The 19,636-nt window shown below is 37.2% G+C and overlaps 2 protein-coding genes across 2 annotated transcripts; both read left to right on the top strand.

The window, feature by feature from the left end:
• The first annotated feature begins 1,612 nt into the window (after positions 1–1,612).
• LOC146145386 (large neutral amino acids transporter small subunit 2-like) lies at positions 1,613–6,669 on the top strand. Its single transcript, XM_083390547.1, has 5 exons — positions 1,613–2,417; positions 2,670–2,857; positions 3,885–4,091; positions 4,608–4,757; positions 6,586–6,669. The coding sequence occupies exons 1-5, from the start codon at positions 1,613–1,615 to the stop codon at positions 6,667–6,669; spliced, it is 1,434 nt and encodes a 477-aa protein (XP_083246673.1).
• Positions 6,670–9,531: 2,862 nt separating this feature from the next.
• On the top strand, positions 9,532–13,569 carry LOC146145387 (large neutral amino acids transporter small subunit 2-like). The gene is made up of 5 exons (XM_083390548.1): positions 9,532–9,559; positions 10,177–10,344; positions 11,115–11,209; positions 11,626–11,871; positions 13,288–13,569. The coding sequence occupies exons 1-5, from the start codon at positions 9,532–9,534 to the stop codon at positions 13,567–13,569; spliced, it is 819 nt and encodes a 272-aa protein (XP_083246674.1).
• The last annotated feature ends 6,067 nt before the right edge of the window (positions 13,570–19,636 follow it).

The raw sequence follows: 19,636 nt of genomic DNA on the forward strand, positions 1-19,636 counted from the left end.
TGCACAACTTTGAATAGGGAGTTCCGTTAAAATAATAGAACCTTTTGGATATTAAGAGATTCCTTTAAACGGAAGAGTAGTCTCGAAAAACAAATAGGATTCGCGCTAAGCGCCGAAAAATTGCTATGTTAAAAACAGGAAAAATAAAGTTAGGAAAGCGGTCGTGGCCACGTGGAGTTTTATTTAAAATCATGCTTGAAAATGATAGCTTAGATTTTTCGGCAGGCAAGATTCGTTCATCAAAAGAGCCATATGGCGTTACAAAAGAGCCATATATGGCTCGCGAGCCATAGGTTTCCGACCCCTGAGTCCTTTAACCAACATTGAAATAAAAAAAATGTCTTTAAGGTAAACTTGTTGCATCCAACCCTTATTCAAGGTTGAGGCAAGTTAATTCGTTATAGCCAGGGTTACCATGCCGTGCTTATTTCTAAGATCTGTGCTTATTTTTGGGCGCAGTGTCTTAGAAAACGCAAATGTGCTTATTTCTAACAAACGTGCTTATTTTAGAGTTGTGTGCTTAGTTTGTCTTATTTTAGTTTCTAAAAGCGTTCTTTATCAATTTTTTATTTATATTTACCAAGTTATTTAACCCAGATTATAACAGTAATCCATTAAATTACATAATAACAATGGATTGTGGTTGTTTATTCCAAATCTAAAAAGTACATTGTAGCCTATAGAAGTGTGGTAGGTTGCTTTAGCAATCAAGTAAACTTTCGGCTTGACGTGAGGACTGGCTTTTTTGTGTCAGTACAGACAAAATGCTAGATCAGCCCAGAGGCTATGGAAAACACAATGTTACTACAAAAAAATTGCTAGATGCATTACAGTAAATCATTTAATGAATAATTTTATTACAAGCATAACTCCGCCAAGTGAACCAAATTTAACTACCAGGCAGGGTCAGAATTAGGCGTTTCATGCTGCCATGCACCATGACGCGAAAAAATTGACAAAGCTTGCATTAAATGAGCGTGGTTAACTTGCCAATTTCAACCTAATAAATGCATTTTTTGCGCTTCGCGCGATTAAGCTCCGTTTTGCACATACAAAAATAGCTGTTTTTCAAGTTTTTATTTTATTTTATAATGTTATTTCTGAAACCTTGGATTTCACCTCCGGAGTCCTGGATCTGTTCCTGATCTTTACTAGCGTGCTTATTTTTTGGTCTGAGCAGATGGTAACCCTGGTTATAGCTGATTCGGTCTGTCAAGTAACGTTGTATTTGAAGCAATTTCCTGCTGCAAATCTTTTTTGCAGACGCGCATAAACGTAGGCTAAGTGGAACATATTGACCTAAAAAACGCGACGTGTGCGGATGCAAGGCTACACGACGATATTTGTTGTCGACAACTCAAATATCAGAGAGATTATTTATTCCTTGTCAGTTACATATCATGACTTGATACAAATGTTTAGGCAAATGCGGTTTACTTGATAAGGATTTCAATTTAGGAATTGACTGACAAGACAGAAACCCTTTCTTTTTTTGTCGCTTAGAAATCTACGTGAACGATGACTTGGTTTGGAGCATCGTAAACCTTTTGTAATGCGCATTTGTAAATTTACAGGATTAGGTTAAAACAGTTAAATTAAATAGGACCACATCATGAGTGAACAGAAGAGCGAAACAAGCCGTAGGTTCGAAATAAAGAAAGAAATTGGATTGTGGGGCGCTGTGTCGCTCTCCACAGGGGCAATAGTTGGAATTGGGATCTTTATGTCTCCCGTTGCAGTTCTAAGACTCGTTGAAGGCAGCGTCGGTGCCAGCCTAATTGTTTGGATCTCTTCGGGCCTGTTCTGTTTCCTTTCTGCTTTGTGCTACTGCGAATTGGGAACTACCTTCAGAGCTTCGGGAAACGATTACAACAACTTTCAGCTGGCCTACGGGCCAGTGATAGCTTTTATTTATCTTTGGAAAGCATTCCTCGTACATCCATTTAACGCGGCTTCTCTTAAAACGTTTTCAAGGCACTTGTTGGTCTTGTTTTATTCTTGCGAACCACCGAATGCAGCAGTTCTGGTGATTTCAGTTCTGCTTTTGTTTGTTCTAGGGTTTTCGAACTGCAGAAGCGCGAAGACTTCTGTCTTAACAGAAATCGTTTTGTCCGGAGCCAAGTTCTTGGCCATGCTTGTCATTGGACTTGTGGGCATCGTATACTTGATACAAGGCTACCCAGTAGGAATCAGCAACTTCACAGAGGCTTTTAACGCAGAGCAAATCTCGAAGATCACTTTTCTGTCAGTCGTGAAGGCTTTCTACCAAGGGACCTTTCCGTATACCGGCTACAGTATTTTGAATAGCGTAACGGAGGAAATTATAGACGTGAAAAAAACTCTGCCCAGAGCCACTACGATTTCAATGCTCTCGGTCATTACAATTTACCTCGTGGTAAACATTGGATATTTTTCAGGTGATGACTGCAGTTTGTAGTGTTTAGGAGTTTACAATGGACAACATGCTAAAGCATTCGCATGCTATAGCATTCACGAAGGGTCACCCCTGGACCATTTCCTGGTCGCCGAACCAGCATTAAGACTAAATTTGCAATTCGTAAATCTAAAACGCTTTGAGGTTTTCTTTTAAAAAAGTATTTGTGTGCGACCATTTAGAACTATAAAATGGGTCTTTTGGTGTGTGTTCCAATTTACCTATCTCTTTACAGTGCTATCGCCCCAGGAAATGCTGTCAAGTCCAACGGTGGGAACTGCATTTGCCAATAAGGTTCTGGGATCCTTCGCCTGGTTCATTCCATTCGCGGTTTGCTTATCTACGGCTGGAAACCTAAACGGAAACTTTTACTCGGAATCACGTTTGCCATTCGCCGGTGCTAGGGTTGGATATATGCCAAAGGTAAAGTCTTCTTTTAGTAAATAAAATGTTAGTATCCTGTAAAATGCGTTAAACGTACGCGTTATAACTGAAATAAAGAAATCCAATCATGTATGCATTATACTTTTTCCTTATTTTTTTTGTTTTGTTGATTCGTGTTTTTAGCAGCTGTTAATTTATATCATTCCATCCATCCGGCAGGGGCATATCCAGGATTCTTGTTTAGGTTAAAGGATTTTTTAGAGATGACATCAAAAAGCTACGTCATTACTACCATTTGTGTTAAAACTCAACGTCACAAAAACGGAACCTTGGGAACACCATACAGTTCGTTTAAATTTTCAACTTTAGGTTGGAGAGGTTCTATTTAGGCTACAATACAAAAGCCACTTTACGAAGATTTATTGAACAGCACAAAGCGCAAAACGCCTTTAAATCGCATTTCAAAGGATTCGGTGACGTTAACGGCGCTTTTGGCCTTAATCTATTTTAATATAAAGGCAAGAACACAAATTGGATTTTCATTTTCGTGGTTAATTAAGTAGGCAAGAATACAGTTTGGGGGAAAGGACATGCATGGCACTGTATCCACCCCTGTTCCCAGTATAAAATATTCAGCTTTAATTAGTCAAGTAAAGTTTGGATTAAGTTCAGTAATTTTTCTATAATAACATATAATTTAGTCCGCTTAACTTAAAAAAACATTTAGGGAAAGGCAGGCTTCTGTTATATGGGCGTTTGGCGTAAAACGCTAGCGTCGGCCAGTATGCACACATTGCATGGGGATATACGTTAAGCAAATTTTCTCCCTCCTATAGAATTAAACCTAAGGCCTAGAAATTTAAATATGCACACGGCCTTCGCGTCTTGTTGACCATGTGTGTCATTCCCTGATGAAGGCTTTCTGAAAACCGAAAAATTGAATAAACAAATATATATCAGAATAATTTATTTTTAATATCTATGCCTGGTAGCAACATCATACTTATTAACTTCTTATTGTCGCCAAACTACTACAAAATGCAACATCTGTACCTATTTTGTTAAGATTCTGGCGATGCTCCACATAAAGCACATGACCCCAACTCCTACTATTATCGCTAGCTGTTCGGCGATTCTGTTTTATCTTTTTCTGGGCGACTATTCGACGCTGGTGGACGCGTTTGGCTTTATGGCGTGGACATTATATGGCTTAAGTGCCGGAAGTTTGATTATTTTAAGATGGAAGATGCCTGACCTTCCAAGGCCGTACAAGGTTGTACTTCATGAAATTACTTTTGCTTGATGTATTTTGATTAACGAAAGTCAGCAATAAGGCGGAAATACCGCAATGGGATTAATACCTAATAGTCAAAATAAGGTCCAAATTGGAAAAAGACCTAAACCCGTCCCCGTCAGTGTAAGACCTAACGCCAAAAGTAAAATCTAAAAATATTTTACCCCAAACCCTACCCCTAATTTCCTCACGAATTTCACCAATGATTTTAACCGTAAACCACATTTTAAGCCCATTATCCACCTTTAACCAACACCAATTGGGCAAGCAGTTCGGTGCTAAAGCTACAGTTTTGGGCTTTCTTTGTCGTAGATATTTACTGTGGACTGAATTTTCTTATGTGTTAAAGTAATACTATTATGTTATTTAGATTATTTTATTGGTATTCCTGTTCACGAGATGATTAAATTAGAATTTCAGAAACACCTAATTTGACAAAATAAAATTAGTCCGAACTGAAAATAAAATTTAAGACTTTTTTAATTTTATTTTCAGGTACCCATCGTAGTTCCAATTTTTGTCGTTCTGGTATCGTTCAGTTTCGTCATTTTTTCGCTCGTCCAGAAACCGACTTTTCTCTATTTCGGAGCAATCGGATTCTACGTGGTGGCTGCCATCGGTTATTACGTGTTTATCGTCAAGAAAGTGCGTTCCAATAACGACACAACCGCTACTGTATTTCTACAAAAATTGTTGCAAGTTTGCGAAACTGATTGGTCGGGTTTCGACTATCAGGCACGAGACGAAAATCGGTAGGAGGAAAGAAGCAAAAGTAAAACTTGAGCGAAAATAAGATGAACGAATTCCATTCCTTAAAATGCATCGGGGAATAAACATTAGTACGGATAAAGAGGGATTATAACGTTATATCGCCTTTACGATGAAGTCTGAACTATAAGCGTATCATTTTCGCTTTATTTCGATTTGCGAACAAAATTATATTTGTGCTAAGCCTAAGACAACACAAAATTTTGTTAAGGGAACTGAGAATTCGCCAAAAATAAAATGGACATTATTACACGATTTTGGGCAAGCAGGTGTATAACAAATGGGCAACTGGATATAAAACAACTATGAAGTAAATAAATTCAATCGCATCCCATATATAGTTTTTATTTGTTGCTTCTACAACCACATATGAATAACATCCTTTGTGTAGCTCACAGAGCTCTTCTATCCAAAGCTGAATCACTTTGTCGCTACGTGTAGCAATATAAATAGACCACATATCCAATTTGTTTAGACGTAATAATAGTTTTTCTCTTTCATTTTTTCTCGCGTATATATATTGTTTGTGTTTTTTGCCTTTTGTGGACATAATCAATAAACCTGCTTATTAAGGCGACCAGGTTAAATAGTTATTACGTCGGAGAAAAACACAAAGACCATAAGAGATGTTCTGGTTGTCTCATACTATTCGTTGAGAATTAACTGGCGTTGGGCTGTAGTGTTGGAATAGTTTTGTCGTTAGGCATACTTGCTACTCGCTAGAGCAGTGCTTTCCAACCAATCGGTGGCGAAGCTTTTTCAGGCCCTACAGGGCAGGGGTCCGAGGTCTCGCGACCCAAATACTTCCAGTTGTTTTTAATGCGATTGCTTTGCTAAAAAACACAGTAATTTATTGTGTTTCTATTCATTAAGACAGATCTATATGTTAAGCGTTTTTAAAGAGAAAGGGTTCTGTAACACAACTGAAAAGAAGTCTTGAGTTTTACTACTTTTGATGTCTCATTCGGATAACAAATATGATTTAGCAACCAATATGGGCCCCCCCAGAAACGGGATAAAAAATGAAAGAGAGTTTTTTTAAAAACCTATACCAAGAAGTAAACCCAGATTGCGGTAAGCAGATCAGTTTGGTTGGTAATGGTCAAAATAGTGTTGGATTGCAAGCGCTCTTTGCCATCACCTGGATCGAACGAACACTCACGACTTTTTACGGGGCTTAGTGTATATATTTCGGGTGACAATTTTAGTCGCGCTCAAAGTAAGACGGCTCTCTTGTATACAATTCAGTGTACTATGGAAACAATTAGAAAACTTAAAATATAGGCCTCTATTAACAAGCACAAAATATAGGGCTTTCGCGACCCAAACTAAATGGTCCCGCGACCCAAATTGGGGTCGCAGCCCCGTATTTGTGGACCCCTGCTATAGGGTACTGTAATTTATAATTGTTGTTTTATTGACTTGTTATACTGCGGTTCACGAAATGTCCGATAACATCTAATCGAATATACCCGACAACAAGAGTTTGCATAGGTATTCCTCGTACGATATAATGGTATTAGTATCGGTTCCCATCCGATGTCTATTTAATTGAATTTTCTACCTGCAAAATCATAACTAGTGCTTGTTTAATTAACTATTGGCTATTTTCTTACGCAAGCGCTTTACTTTTGACGTTTATTTAAATATAAATCAAAGTTACAGATTGAAAAAAATTGGCATTTCTCCTTTACTTTTTTTGCAGGTGCCAATAGTTGTTCCAATACTCGTGGTTCTGGTATCGTTCAGTTTCGCTCGTCCAAAAACCGACCTTCATCTATCATCATAGCTGCCATCGGCTTTTATAAATACGTGTTTATCATCAAGAAAGTGGGTTGCTATAGCGACAAGACCACAAATGATTTTCTTCCAAAAATTGCTGCAAGTCTGCGAAACCGACTGGTCGGGTTTCGACTATCAAACAAATCAAGAAGAAAGGAACGAAAAGAAAATCAAGCTAAAAAGCGAACAGATCAAAGAAACATACAAAAAACAACAAAAATACCAATAGTGTTGATTGTAAAGCGTTTCTATTCATATTTTTGTTTCGATATGTAAAAATTAAAAAAAAAAACCAAAAAACTAATGTCTTCGTGAACACTTCACAGAATACGACTTCTAACAAATTATAGTATTTTTTCCTGTTTGAGCAAATCAGTAACACTTGCAAAATGGACATTGTACACTCTACAGAATCGAAAAAAACTTCTTTGAAAAACAAAACAACTTTGGAAACAAAATAGAAACAATGTATGTGTTTTTTTGCCCTTCGTGCAATCTTTTGATCGGACTTAGTTGCAGTAAGTCAGCTGTGCAGTCAAGAGTATAAATCTTTTTATGTGGCCAATGCGTCTAGTCTGCTTCTGAGGCAAAAGTTGTTCCAAGTGACACCAATAAACGCAATTTGTTTGAAATGCAATTGTAATTTGCACAGCAGATCGTTCGTAAGAACAGCACACGTCATAACTTTACTTAATTATTTGTAAATATTGAAAAAAAAACATTTAACTTGCTCAAATGCCAAAAATTTACATCAAAATGTAATTCTGTTAGAAAGATCAGAATGAAAACGCTAAATGCAAAACAGAGTACATACTGCCATTGTTCACTGTCTTTTAGACTAGATTAGAGGACTATTAATTTTTCTCTCGAAACGAGGAAAACACTCTTCAAATAATAGGACATATGGTATAGCCTTATTATAACTTATAATGCCAAATTTTGACATAGATAGGAAACAAAGTTTAACATTTTTCCATTTTTGTCGTCAAACTGCGACGCTATCAGACTAGTAAGATAAAGAACCTGTTATTACCTTATATGAGTTGTGCGCAAATGTGCAACAGAAGTAAAAAAAAACGGCTATTTATAGTTGATAATAGTAAACTTAAAATAAGATATATAGTGGAAGGTGACACATTGAGCACAGATAAAATATGTGTACATTGTTGGAAATAATGGCATTTATTAAGTTCTGATAGCATTGACCCAAAAGGTAAACGTTAAAATACGTAATAAAAATTCGAAAGGCTAATTTGATAAACTTTTGTTTGAGAAAGTGCCACAATGCAGAGAGACGTATTTTGTCTGTAAATGTCAAAAAAGCGTGGAACATATGACGAAAAGATTTCGCGCGAACCTTTAGTCTACAAAAAAAAGATTTCGAAAAGAGATTCGCGCGAACCTTTAGTCTACAAAACAGGCTTAAAGTAGAGTTTAGTTGGGTCATGACTAGATCAGTCTCTAAAAGAAGTGTATTCCAGTGGTTTTAAAACTTATTAGATCTTATAAAGATATGAACACCAAAGTACTTCAAACATTATGCAGACCAAAAAACATTCCTAAACCTACACTGCAAACCAGCAATTTAGATCCTCTCTGACATATCTCCGACAGAAGACAGAACACGCTTACCCCGGATATTTGCTTTTTTGATGGATGTGCCGATCAAGCATTTTTAGCATCCGTTATCTTACGCCCTCATCTACCGCGAACTAATATACATAATTGTTATTTATTAGAGTGGAAATATTCGTATGTGGTATTTTATTCGACTCTGCCATCGCCCATTGTACAGAAAAACTATCTAAAGCTAGTTGTGGAAATAGGAAAGCTTTTATTAAATTTAACGCGAAGACCCTGTAAACCGTTTCTATATATTTTTCTTGATTGGTGCTTGTTTTGTCTACCGCTCTAGTCAGCCGTCATGTTTATTTTGGCGTTGCTTTAGTTTGCATTGGCTATTATTAATTTAAAATGCGCAAAAACATTAGTTGTTACAGAAGTAAATTTTCCGAAAGTTATAAGCCATGTTTTGCATATAGGTACCATGCGGCGGTGGGCTATGTTTTAATAACACCGGTCGACGCAGTACAATAAACAACTTTCTGGATTTTTTCCTCGAAGCAAATTTTAAAGATAACGTTTCTGTCTTCTGTAATCTGTAATGCATGTTGCCAGCGGATTATGTCTTATACGGGCTTGAGCATTTTCAATATCGTTTCGGTTGGAATAGCAGAAAATAAAGTCTTGTTGAGTTCGGTGAATGCCATTTATGAGATGCTAATTAACATTGCATATTTTATGAGGAGTGATTTTTGAGCAATATCTTTCATGAAAAAATTAGGTTGGTGCTACAACCAATTAAGAAAAAGATTACGAGAGGAAGTATATTACATATTAAAATCGGCTATATCCAAAAACATATTTTCTGTGTTGACAAAGTTCAAGTTCACATTCTGTAAAGTTTTACATTTTAACTTAATCAACTTCATTTTGAGTTTTCGGTACTAATCATTAAAAAAAAGAAAGATGTGGTTTTATTTTGAAGTGGAACTTCTTGGGCCCACAAAACAATGAAAGTATAGTTTTATTACAGTTAAATATTTTCGACTTCGGATTCCTCTTGCTCGAAATAGATCGACCGAAGCCCAACTATTTAAAATTACAACAATCTTGTATTGGTTAGGTATAACAAAGCTGCGTTTTTCGCATTGTCTTGATCTGCTCTATTTATCTAGCACATCCTACAAGCGAGTATGTCATAAAAAGCTTTCATGTAGACCCCTGTTTTACATGTAATTAAGTGATATTGTAAACTGCATTTCAGACGTATTAGGTTAATGTTATTTGCTAAAAAATTGCCTAAAGAATGGCAGACACCAGAAGTAACATAGACAGTAGGTTTGAAATGAAGAAAGATTGGATTTGTAGGGGCGCTGTATCATTATGCACAGGGTCAATAGTTGTAACGGGAATTTTTATGTCTCCCGTGGCAGTTCTAAGCCTCATGGAAGGCAGTGTCGGCCTTAGTTTAATCGTGTGGATCGCTTGTGGCTTGTTTTGAGTCCTGCCTGGGTTATGTTACTGCGAATTGGGAACTACATTTAGAGCTTCCGGTGGTGATTACAACAACTTTAAACTGGCTTACGGCCCCGTGATAGCCTTCATTCATCTCTAGAAAGCTTTCCTAATACATCCGTTCAACGCGACTACCCTGAAAACTTTTTCAAGGCACTTTTTATCTTTGGTTTATGCCTGTGAACCTCCCAAATCGACCGTTCAGATGGTTTCTGTGCTGATTTTTTCGGTATTGGCGTTTACGAACAGCATAAGTGCCAATAAATCTGTCCTAACTGAAATCGTACTGTCCGGAGGCAAGTTTTTAGCCATGTTTTTCATCGGAACAGTGGGCAACTGGGCATTGTATTCTTGATTCAAGGCAATCCAGTAGGAATAAACAACTTTCCTGAAGCTTTAAATTTAAATCAAATCTCAAGTATAACGTTTCTGTCAGTAGTAAAGACTTTCTACCAAGGGACTTTCCCTTATACGGGTTGGAACGTTTTAAATTGTGTCACAGAGGAAATTAAAGCCGTAAAGAAAACATTACCAATAGCAACTACAATCTCTATGTTTTCGGTTATTGCCATTTATTTGGTTGTCAACGTTGGATACTTTTCAGGTAAAGGTTACCGTGAACTAATTAAAATGTCACGCCATATCTGTTTGATTATTTACAACCAAACATTTGTAAACTAGTAAACTAAACTATACGGAAGCACAATCAAGAATTAATATATATTTTGTTGTTTATATTGGGTTTTAATTGAAAATTAAAAATTAGTGTTGATACATGTTTCACTTTACAATTTATTTAAAAAAAGTACAACCTTTCCTAGTCGCAAGCCAAAACCAAACCCCTTGCGGGTCGTAAAAGGTTTCTATTAACATACATGAAAAAAACGTGTGGCTTTAAAACGTTGTTATAACATTTCTATCAATCAGCAAGGGATTTCCTGGATTTTAAGGCAAATAAAAATGTCTTAACTGAAGAGGTCAGCAGCGCACGTACCGCAAACAATTGCCTTTGTTTAGTTTAAAACTTAATTAGAAGGAGACGTGACGCTTTGGTCAAATAGAAAGATGCACATATAGCTTATACTCTCGTTTTAATATGTTTTCAGTAAATGATGAAAAGCATCCATGAAAAAAATGATTTATTTGTCTTTCATTTTTGTTTTTTCTTTACCAAAAACTATGAGCTCGGCCTCGTATCCTATAGTTGCTAAAGAAGTTTCGGCGCGGATGAACTACATTGGCGAGCCAAAGAATCCCGACCACTGATTTAGTCTAAATACATAATTGTGACTCAAACAATTGACTTTAGATTCGAGTTTTGAAAACGAAAATTTGTAATTTAGCAATCAAAACATTATCCCAATCTCTTTACAGTGCTATCGCCCCAGGAAATGCTCTCAAGTCCAACGGTGGGAACTGCATTTGCCAATAAGGTTCTGGGATCGTTCGCCCGGTTCATTCCATTCGCGGTTTGCTTATCGACAGTTGGAAACTTGAACGGGAGTTTTTACTCGAGTTCACGTTTGCCATTCGTCGGTGCAAGGGCCGGGTATATGCCAAAGGTGGTAATACACTTGTTAATTTAAATGATGTTTTTTCGTTAAATTTAAACAGAACTTGACGGTTTAGCAAGATTATTCTTCCATAGCCATTTACCTTTTAAATGCTTATGTCTGACTGAATCAGCTACCGGTACGTAAGATTTTTAGCTTGGCAGACGTGGATTAGAAAAACTTATTTAGGTGGTAAGCAAGTTTTAATAAATTCTGCAGTTTTGCAATAGATTTAAAATCATGTGCAACTTTTTTCCTTAAAATTTAGCTGGGTTTGTTCTATTTTTTGCACGGGTTGAGCTATAATCTCGATTTGATACTTGTGATTGTAGCACATTGAACTAACTCACAGATTCACTCATTTTGCAAAAATTCTATCAATGCTCCACGTGAAGTGTAGGACCCCGACCCCAACTATCATCGCAAGCTGTTCTGCCATTCTCTTCTATCTTTTCATGGGCGGCTACTCGATGCTGGTGGACGCTTTTGGCTTTATGACGTGGACGGAATATGGCCTAAGTGCTGGAAGTTTGATTTTTCTCAGATGGAAAATGCCCGATCTTCCACGTCCGTATAAGGTGTAGGGCCGCTTTTTATGTTGTTTTATATAAACTGGTTTTATAGAAGTTCTTGGGATGTTCGATAATACCGAAGGATCGTATTGGAAAAACATTTGCGTTTCGTACTTTATCTATAGCAGGGGTGTCCAACCTTTTAGCTCTTGACGGCCGCATTGACAGTCTTATTTTCCTCACGGCCGCAAGTTAAATTTTTATACGGATGACTCAAAAAGTTGTCAAATCGTAACGGCATAACATAATTAATCTTAAAAAGAGGTTTTGTTGTCTAACGAACTCGTGGAAAAAATATGGAACCTAAATGCAGATTAATCGCGCGAAGCGCGATAAAAATGCGTTTATTTGGTTTAGATTTGGCAAAACTTTTAATTCAATCGAAATGGGCTTAGGCACATAAAATAGTCGCATATTGTTATAAACACAAGCATTTATGTAAGAATTGGATTTTATTAGTAATGCGGCGCAATATGCCATGATATAAGTATAGCACTTTTGATTTTAACGGATTTACTTCAAAGGGACTAAAATACAATAAAACAGATCAAAGTGCGAAAAAACGCAAAAGTGCGAAAAAAGTGTGTTTGCGTTGAAATTTGGCAAAAATAATATTTTTTAGGGGCATGGTCGGGTGCCCCCTCTGGATCCACCCGTGCTCTAATGCTCTTAGCCAATCTAATGACCAGCAATGGTAGACGCATGTCTGGCTGGCCTATAATGCCAAAAAAAAAAAACTAAAAATATATGCCCAATATGTTTGAATACGGTTTCCGTTTGTCCGCAACCCATTTGTCAGCCTTCCACTGTTCAACGGTAAAAAGCGCTGATCTAGTTAAAATGACAGCCTCAAAACGCAAACGAAGCGGACGTACAAATATCAGTCGCGCGAAGCGCGAAAAAGTTTACGCACTTACCTATAGTTTAAATAGTCAAAAAGTATTTGTAATGGACTCGTGTCTAGTTTGTCCAAAGAGGCTGCGGGCCGGATGAATTACATTGGCGAGCCGATCCGCTCTACGGGCCGTAGGTTGCCTACCCCTGTCATACATTGATTTCTTTGTGCATCAATCAATCAATGAAATCAAGTTTTTTTAGCGCACTTGGGTAAGAATTCTGTTCACTGAGAATGTAGCGAAAGAGCCTAGCTCACTGATTTAACTGCAGTCCCTTAAGTCGTAAAAAATCTAATTTGCATTTAGCATATCAACCATTAACGCATGCCAGCACGGTCACGGCCGCCAACACATGCTATTCAAAATACGTGTTAATGGCAGCACAATTTTTCATCGACGGCCGCAGGTTGGACACCGTTGATCTATAGTATAGTCTTCACTAAGATCCCGTAATGGCAATTGACATACGCCAATGTTACTCGCCCAAGTTGAAAACAATGTTTAACTTTTTATTTTATTTTTTCAGGTGCCAATAGTTGTTCCAATTTTTGTCGTTCTGGTATCGTTCAGTTTCGTTATATTTTCGCTCGTCCAGAAACCGACTTTCCTCTATTTCGGAGCAATCGGGTTATACGTCATAGCTGCCATCGGCTATTACGTGTTTGTTGTCAAGAAACTGCGTTGTTTTAGCGACAAAGGAATCACTGTCTTCTTTCAAAAACTGCTACTAGTTCGCGAAACTGACTGGTCGGGTTTTGACTACCAGGCACCTCAGAAAAGAAATATACAGCAACAAAAAACGTGCTGAAAGCTTGAACTTACAAACCACGGTTGTAAATAAACGTTACTGTTTAATATGCATAGCGTTGCTTGCAAGATATATCAGCTTGGCGATTTTTATTTTGGTTTTGTGAAACAAGTTGGTTGCGGACTATACCAATATATAGCAAACCCTTGATTTCAAGTTGGGAAGTCCGATATATTGACATTTTGCTTTGATACGGATACCCGATATTTTGTAACAAACATATCACGACCCGATATCAAATGACGCAATAACTATGCTGAACAAAAGTGATGAAATTGGAAATTTGGATGATAACATTTTTAGGTTATTGGGCAAAAAATTGTTTGCGTTATAGGATGTTTATAGTTACTATAGGGACGCAAATCACAGCTGGAAATTCGAAATTAATTTGGTATCCGATCAGCACCGAATCCACCCTAGTATCGGACGAGTAGCGATACACCCACTTGGCATCGGGTATCGGATCCGACACGATATTTTTGGACGTATAGCTAATTTCAAGTTTCTAAAATTATGCAATTTTGCACTTTAGGTAACTTAAAGCGTTGTATTGTTAAGCAGTTAAAATGAAATGTTACTACATAATGCCCTAAAATCACCACAACTATTAAGCCAGGTATAACACAACAACTGCGTCTACCACCATGACATCGTATATAGTAAGTATAGCAATGTGTTTTCTATCTTTCGCAAATGCATTCGCGTATGACTGTATCACTTGATATCCATTATTTGTCAAACACTTGACATTTTATTCCGACACCAAAACCCGTTGTTTTGAACAAAAATTGCGATCTGATCCTATAAGTATAAATAGATGAAACTGACACGTACAAAGCCGATTATAAAGTTTGCTTTAACGTTACACAGTTGTTACCATCAGTTGGCCTCTATTTAACTTATTCTAGGTAAATCGCATTGTTTGATGGCTAAAATTCCCACAATAATTTACTATCGGATACCTTGTATTGGACACGTCAGGATATTATACCACTTGACATCGGGTATAGACTCCAAACCGATATTACCGGAAATATGTAATTCACATCAATAGCTCAACTTTGAGACCTACATTTAGCCCTGCTGCAAATTGTTTTGTTTACTTGCTCCGTTGCTCGAAAATAATATTATAAGGACTGAGCTAGTCCACAATAAAATCAATATCACGGCCATGAAAATATGTTTAGGTATTAAATGTTTTGATTGTAGCTAAAACCGCCGTCAGTAAAAATGTTCGAAAACACGCAATCGAGTGTTTTGACGCGAGTTGCTAGGAAGTGAAGTCACGCAGTGTGACGACACAGTAAACAGCGCATGTTTCATCTGGCTGGCAATGCGTGTTTGGTGAAAAAGCGAGGCTCGACTCACTTTGGTGTAGTCAGCGCGAGTGTATTTCACGTAGCGCTGCACCGTTGCGTCAGTTTGTTATGGTTAATGTTCGCCTGTTGACAAAGTAGTAGATTAAATACGCAGCTATAGGTGCAGGTGTTCAGCTGCAGATTGTTTACTACAGCTTTTAGCTCGCATCGCTTGCTGTTTCAGTTGTGCAAGCAATCTCCGGTCGTTTGATTTGTGAGGCAAGATGTGAACGCGCTCACCTTTTTAGACTCTCACGTCATATCAACTGCTGTTTATGTACTTTAATTGCGAAGATAGTTTTTTGAGTTAGTGCAAATATGAATTTTTAATAAACGAACGTTAACTACCTATATATTCATAGCTAAACAAACATTGAACAATTACCTATCTATATAAATGCTGTTAGGTTGATTGTTCGAAGTGAACACCGCTGAAATTTATCTTTATTAATATGATCATTTCATTAAAATATTTTTTTAATAGTGTGCGCCCTGGATGGATAGGTGAAGCGAACACAAGGTTTGTGTGGTTAGCTCAGTAGCATAGAGTTCAGATATAAGGAGTCTTAGGGACCTTACAATAGTTCCAAAAAATCCTAGGGCACCCCCCTAACACACTACGGACATGTGAGGTATCTCAGCCGTCTGTAAGGTAAAAATGCGCCATAAAATATAGATTACGTCAGTAGATCTGCAGTTTTTCCCAGCATAGCAGTGCAGCTCGAAATAAATGTCTTTCAGACAAGTTGTTAAACATGTTCTAAACAAGTATTTATTTTATTTGTTAACCAACTTTAAGCAATTGAGAAACCTGACGACTACGCCAATTAGATATTTCTTTGACGGTAATTTTGTAGCGTTGAAGCAAATCTGTCGTAACTGCTGCTAATATTAAAATTTCACGCACAAATCGTAAAGTCGTGCAAAACTAGTTACAACAAAAACACATTAGCCACGAAGAGGCCATTAAACTTTATGGGTTACGATCAATTCCAAACAATTAAACTTATGCTAAAAAACATTCCACATTTTTTTAATTATACGGCACAGCTTTGTGAAACTTGTGCAACGATTTTACTCGCCGTTAACTAGTGCAGTGCTCTTCAAACTTTTTTGGCTTAGTGAACCCTCAAAAATTGTTGTGACAAAATCATGCACCCTATTTGCTTGAAAGGTAAACTGGTGTAAAAAGCAATATGAAAATAATCATGTCAATTAAACCTAGCGGAGATGCCGAAGTTTTACACACTGCCGGTAAAAGTTCGATTATGGCTGCAAGCTGCTTGCGGGTACTATTGTATGTCATAAAACAGCATTTAAACAAACTTAAGAAGTCAAATATTAATGGTTTATTAAAAGTTTGTGATGCACCCTTGTATACCTTTTCGTACTGGTGCACCCAATACATATTTTGGTGCACACTAGAATGCACCATGCACATCGGTTGAAGAGCACTGAATTAGTGCAAAGGTTATGTTGTTGCTGTTTTCACCAAATACCTATACGTTGTGTTGTTTACTCGAACGTTTGAAATAATCATAGTGCGCCATGCGACAAAGCAAGCAACGTTTGCGATTCAGTAGTATGAAAATTATGTAGGCCAATTTATACGACATACCCAAAAAATGCGGATCGACTGAACGACGGGCGTATACTGCTACAACTCAAAAACTAAAAAGTTAAAAGTCGATAACTTGCTCGTTTTAAATGATATATATATATATTTTAATTTTTTACTATTTATTTGTACAGAAAAACTGATGATGCCATTTATAGGCGAAATGCATATTTGTATTAAAGTTTTAGACCTTGCTGACTGATTTTTGTTGGGAGCGGTGCGCTTCTCAAGCTTTTATTAATAAATTTTAGGACTTTTATCGTCGGCATTATGTGTTCTGTTGGAGGGCCAGATTCTGTTGTTAATACACATACAAAGCTTCGTTTTAAATGTGTACGATTATTTGAAAAAACATTTTTACAGCTTTAGATTGCATTTAAAATAAATATTGAAAAAAAGTTTGCCGATTTTAATTACATTACAAATGCTATATTCCTAATTTTCCCCATGCGTACCGGTACCCGATATTATAAGAAAAAAGCGCAAATAAATTACTCGTAGAAAGAATAGCATGTCATTTGAATCAAAAATATGAAGCTAACTGTGAAAAATAAGTTACCCTGGGTTGATAAACATTTATGTGTATAACAAAGCTAAAGCACACCTTAGAAACGCTGCATTTGCTATGGCGGAACTGTCTGACTTAATTATATAAAATCGAGACAGCACAAGATTAACAAGTATTTACTTCGACCGTACATAATCGGACATGCCAAAATACGACAAGCCCTGACGGCTATATTCGGCTAACAATAAAACGAATCTTATATTTCAGGATTAGCGTTTTAAATCGGACCCGACCCCTGCGCGTTGCCTTTTGTTCGCTGGCGAACAGGCGACGAAAGAGATAAAAAGCAGCAGCAGCGTCAGTTTTTTATTCCGGAGCACAGAACTTGCCAGTCCAATTAGAAAAACCCCGCCATCATGCCTTTCCTGCACGTTTTCTGCAAGAAGTCGTCGTTCGGCGAAGGCACGCAGTACATTATGATGGCCGAGCCGGGCATCGACGAAGAAGTCACAAAGGTCGTACGCGAAGTCTTCGGCCAGTTTTGCGACGTGGGACTGCGCGTCACCGAGCGTCGTATATCGGTCGACTGCGTGGCGTCTCGACTGCCAGGCAACCTGGCCGACAAGTCACTGGTGGTCCTTGTGCTGCTCGAGAAACTGGACAAGCTGGGCTGGGCGTTGGTGGCAGGTGAAACGATCCACGACGAACACGGAATGATCTTTCGGAAGATGTTCGCGCCGGCGTATTGGAATCAAGAAGCAGTGGAAGCTGATGGGTAGAAGCGCCGCTCCAATGCGGTTTATGCGTATATTGCTGCCTGTTGTTATGCTGAACATATATTGACTCGTTAATTTAAACCAGGGTTCTTAAACTTTTTTTACTGCGGACCCTTTAAAAATATTTTTTGCTTCGCATGGACCTTTGTAGGCAAGGCATTTGTAGAGTCACAAATTTACGTTATGAAACAAACAGACTTCAGAAATTTGCTGTTTCATGTCCAAAGAATGTAAAATGAAATGAAAGTTAAATATATTCAGTGCACAAACGTTTTATTTTTAACAATAGGCTACTTTTTCCGAGGAAAAATTGATTGCTAAAATATACGCTAATAGTTGATTTAGGCATTCATGGACCCCCTAAAATTAGGTCACTTGCCCCCAACATAAGTTGTTACCCAAAAACTTCAAGCTTTTAATGTTCATTAAAACAAATATTTCATTTCTTAGTTTTTTTAGACTTCGCCCCACAATATCAAAATATGTACTTTGTGGACAATATATACTTGTTTAAAAAATGTTCTAAAGGGACAACTGGTTTAACGCCTGCCTGAAGAGTTACTCGTTAGCGTTTAAAATGCAAAGCTATTATGTACGATTTTATACGCTTTCCTGCTTTAATCTTTTTTGTACACACATTTTTTCTTTTACAACGCAAATCAAGCTGCTAAACACCAACTTTTGTCGCATTGAATGTATAGTTTGAGGTTGATTAAATGGTAACCTATCGCAAACCACAGTGAATATAGTTGTCCTAGAAATTTAAATGGTATCCCTTTTTTACATCATTTTTTTCCTTAGACATAATTTATCTTTAAAAATGCGTTTTCAAAACGGCTGTGTTTCTATGTTGAAGTACGTTTTTATCCGCAAAAGCGAGGTTGAGCATATTGTCATTATATTAGTCAAATGCTTCCCTTTTCCTGTTATGGAGTTTTATCACAATATATATTACTTACATTGTATTTATTGCACTTTTATTTTGTTACGCCGTATTATCGAAATCGATTTGTTTGGCAGCTATCGCAAAGGTTATGATAACAATTTAATTACTTTCCATTCGGTCCAATGTACATGACGTCTGCTTCGTTAAACATTTATCAAGATAAAGCTTGGAGTTTGGTGTTGTTCACTTTGATCCGTTGCCTTACTGCACACGCCCGTTTTCAATTATTACAATTTTATACTGCTGTTTGAATGAGTAATACATATTTCCTAGTGCCGTTGAACATTGCAGTCAGGTCACCAGCTATTACTTAAAGTTAAGAACTCTTTTAAAAGGTTCAGGAATTTTTTTAAATAACACTGCAAGTTGTGGACTCAAGTCGCACTCCAAATCGACCTTCGGATATCATATAGTCATCATTGGCGCCCAATATATTTATATTCCTTCATGCTTAGTAACTCAGTTTTACTAAGTTACTAATGGATTAATATTGATTTGTATATAAATATCTACTGATATAAAATCGTATGCATATTATAATATCATTGCTACCTGTACTGAAGTTAAATTGTGTGTATATATTCATATTGCCTTCAAGTCTAAAAGAAAAGTTTTTGGATTTACATATAGTTGAAAAAAAAAACAAATAGGAATGGCTCCGTACCCAGTTGTTTAGGAGGTTTCATTCGGCGGGATAAAGGTTGTCGATCCTGGACTAACGTTTCGTCAACCTATGTGCAAGACATAAATTTGCGTTGGCACAAAAAGTTATAGTTTGCAAATCCTGCTTTCTCCACCTGTAAAGTGAATACGTCGATGTGCAATGTATCTTAACGCTCCGATGGATGACTTTATCAGCGT

The sequence above is a fragment of the Ascidiella aspersa genome, chromosome 5 (genome assembly GCF_963924565.1).
Source record: "Ascidiella aspersa chromosome 5, kaAscAspe10.2, whole genome shotgun sequence".
Lineage (NCBI taxonomy): Eukaryota > Metazoa > Chordata > Ascidiacea > Phlebobranchia > Ascidiidae > Ascidiella > Ascidiella aspersa.

Coding starts and splice junctions, on each gene's coding strand:
- LOC146145387 (XM_083390548.1), top strand. CDS start 9,532: ATGGCAGACACCAGAAGTAACATAGACA. Junction 9,560..10,176: donor CACCAGAAGTAACATAGACA/GTAGGTTTGAAA, acceptor CGTTTCTGTCAG/TAGTAAAGACTTTCTACCAA. Junction 11,210..11,625: donor CCCGGTTCATTCCATTCGCG/GTTTGCTTATCG, acceptor TTGTGATTGTAG/CACATTGAACTAACTCACAG.
- LOC146145386 (XM_083390547.1), top strand. CDS start 1,613: ATGAGTGAACAGAAGAGCGAAACAAGCCGTAGGTTCGAAATAAAGAAA. Junction 2,418..2,669: donor AAACATTGGATATTTTTCAG/GTGATGACTGCA, acceptor ATCTCTTTACAG/TGCTATCGCCCCAGGAAATG. Junction 2,858..3,884: donor GGGTTGGATATATGCCAAAG/GTAAAGTCTTCT, acceptor TATTTTGTTAAG/ATTCTGGCGATGCTCCACAT.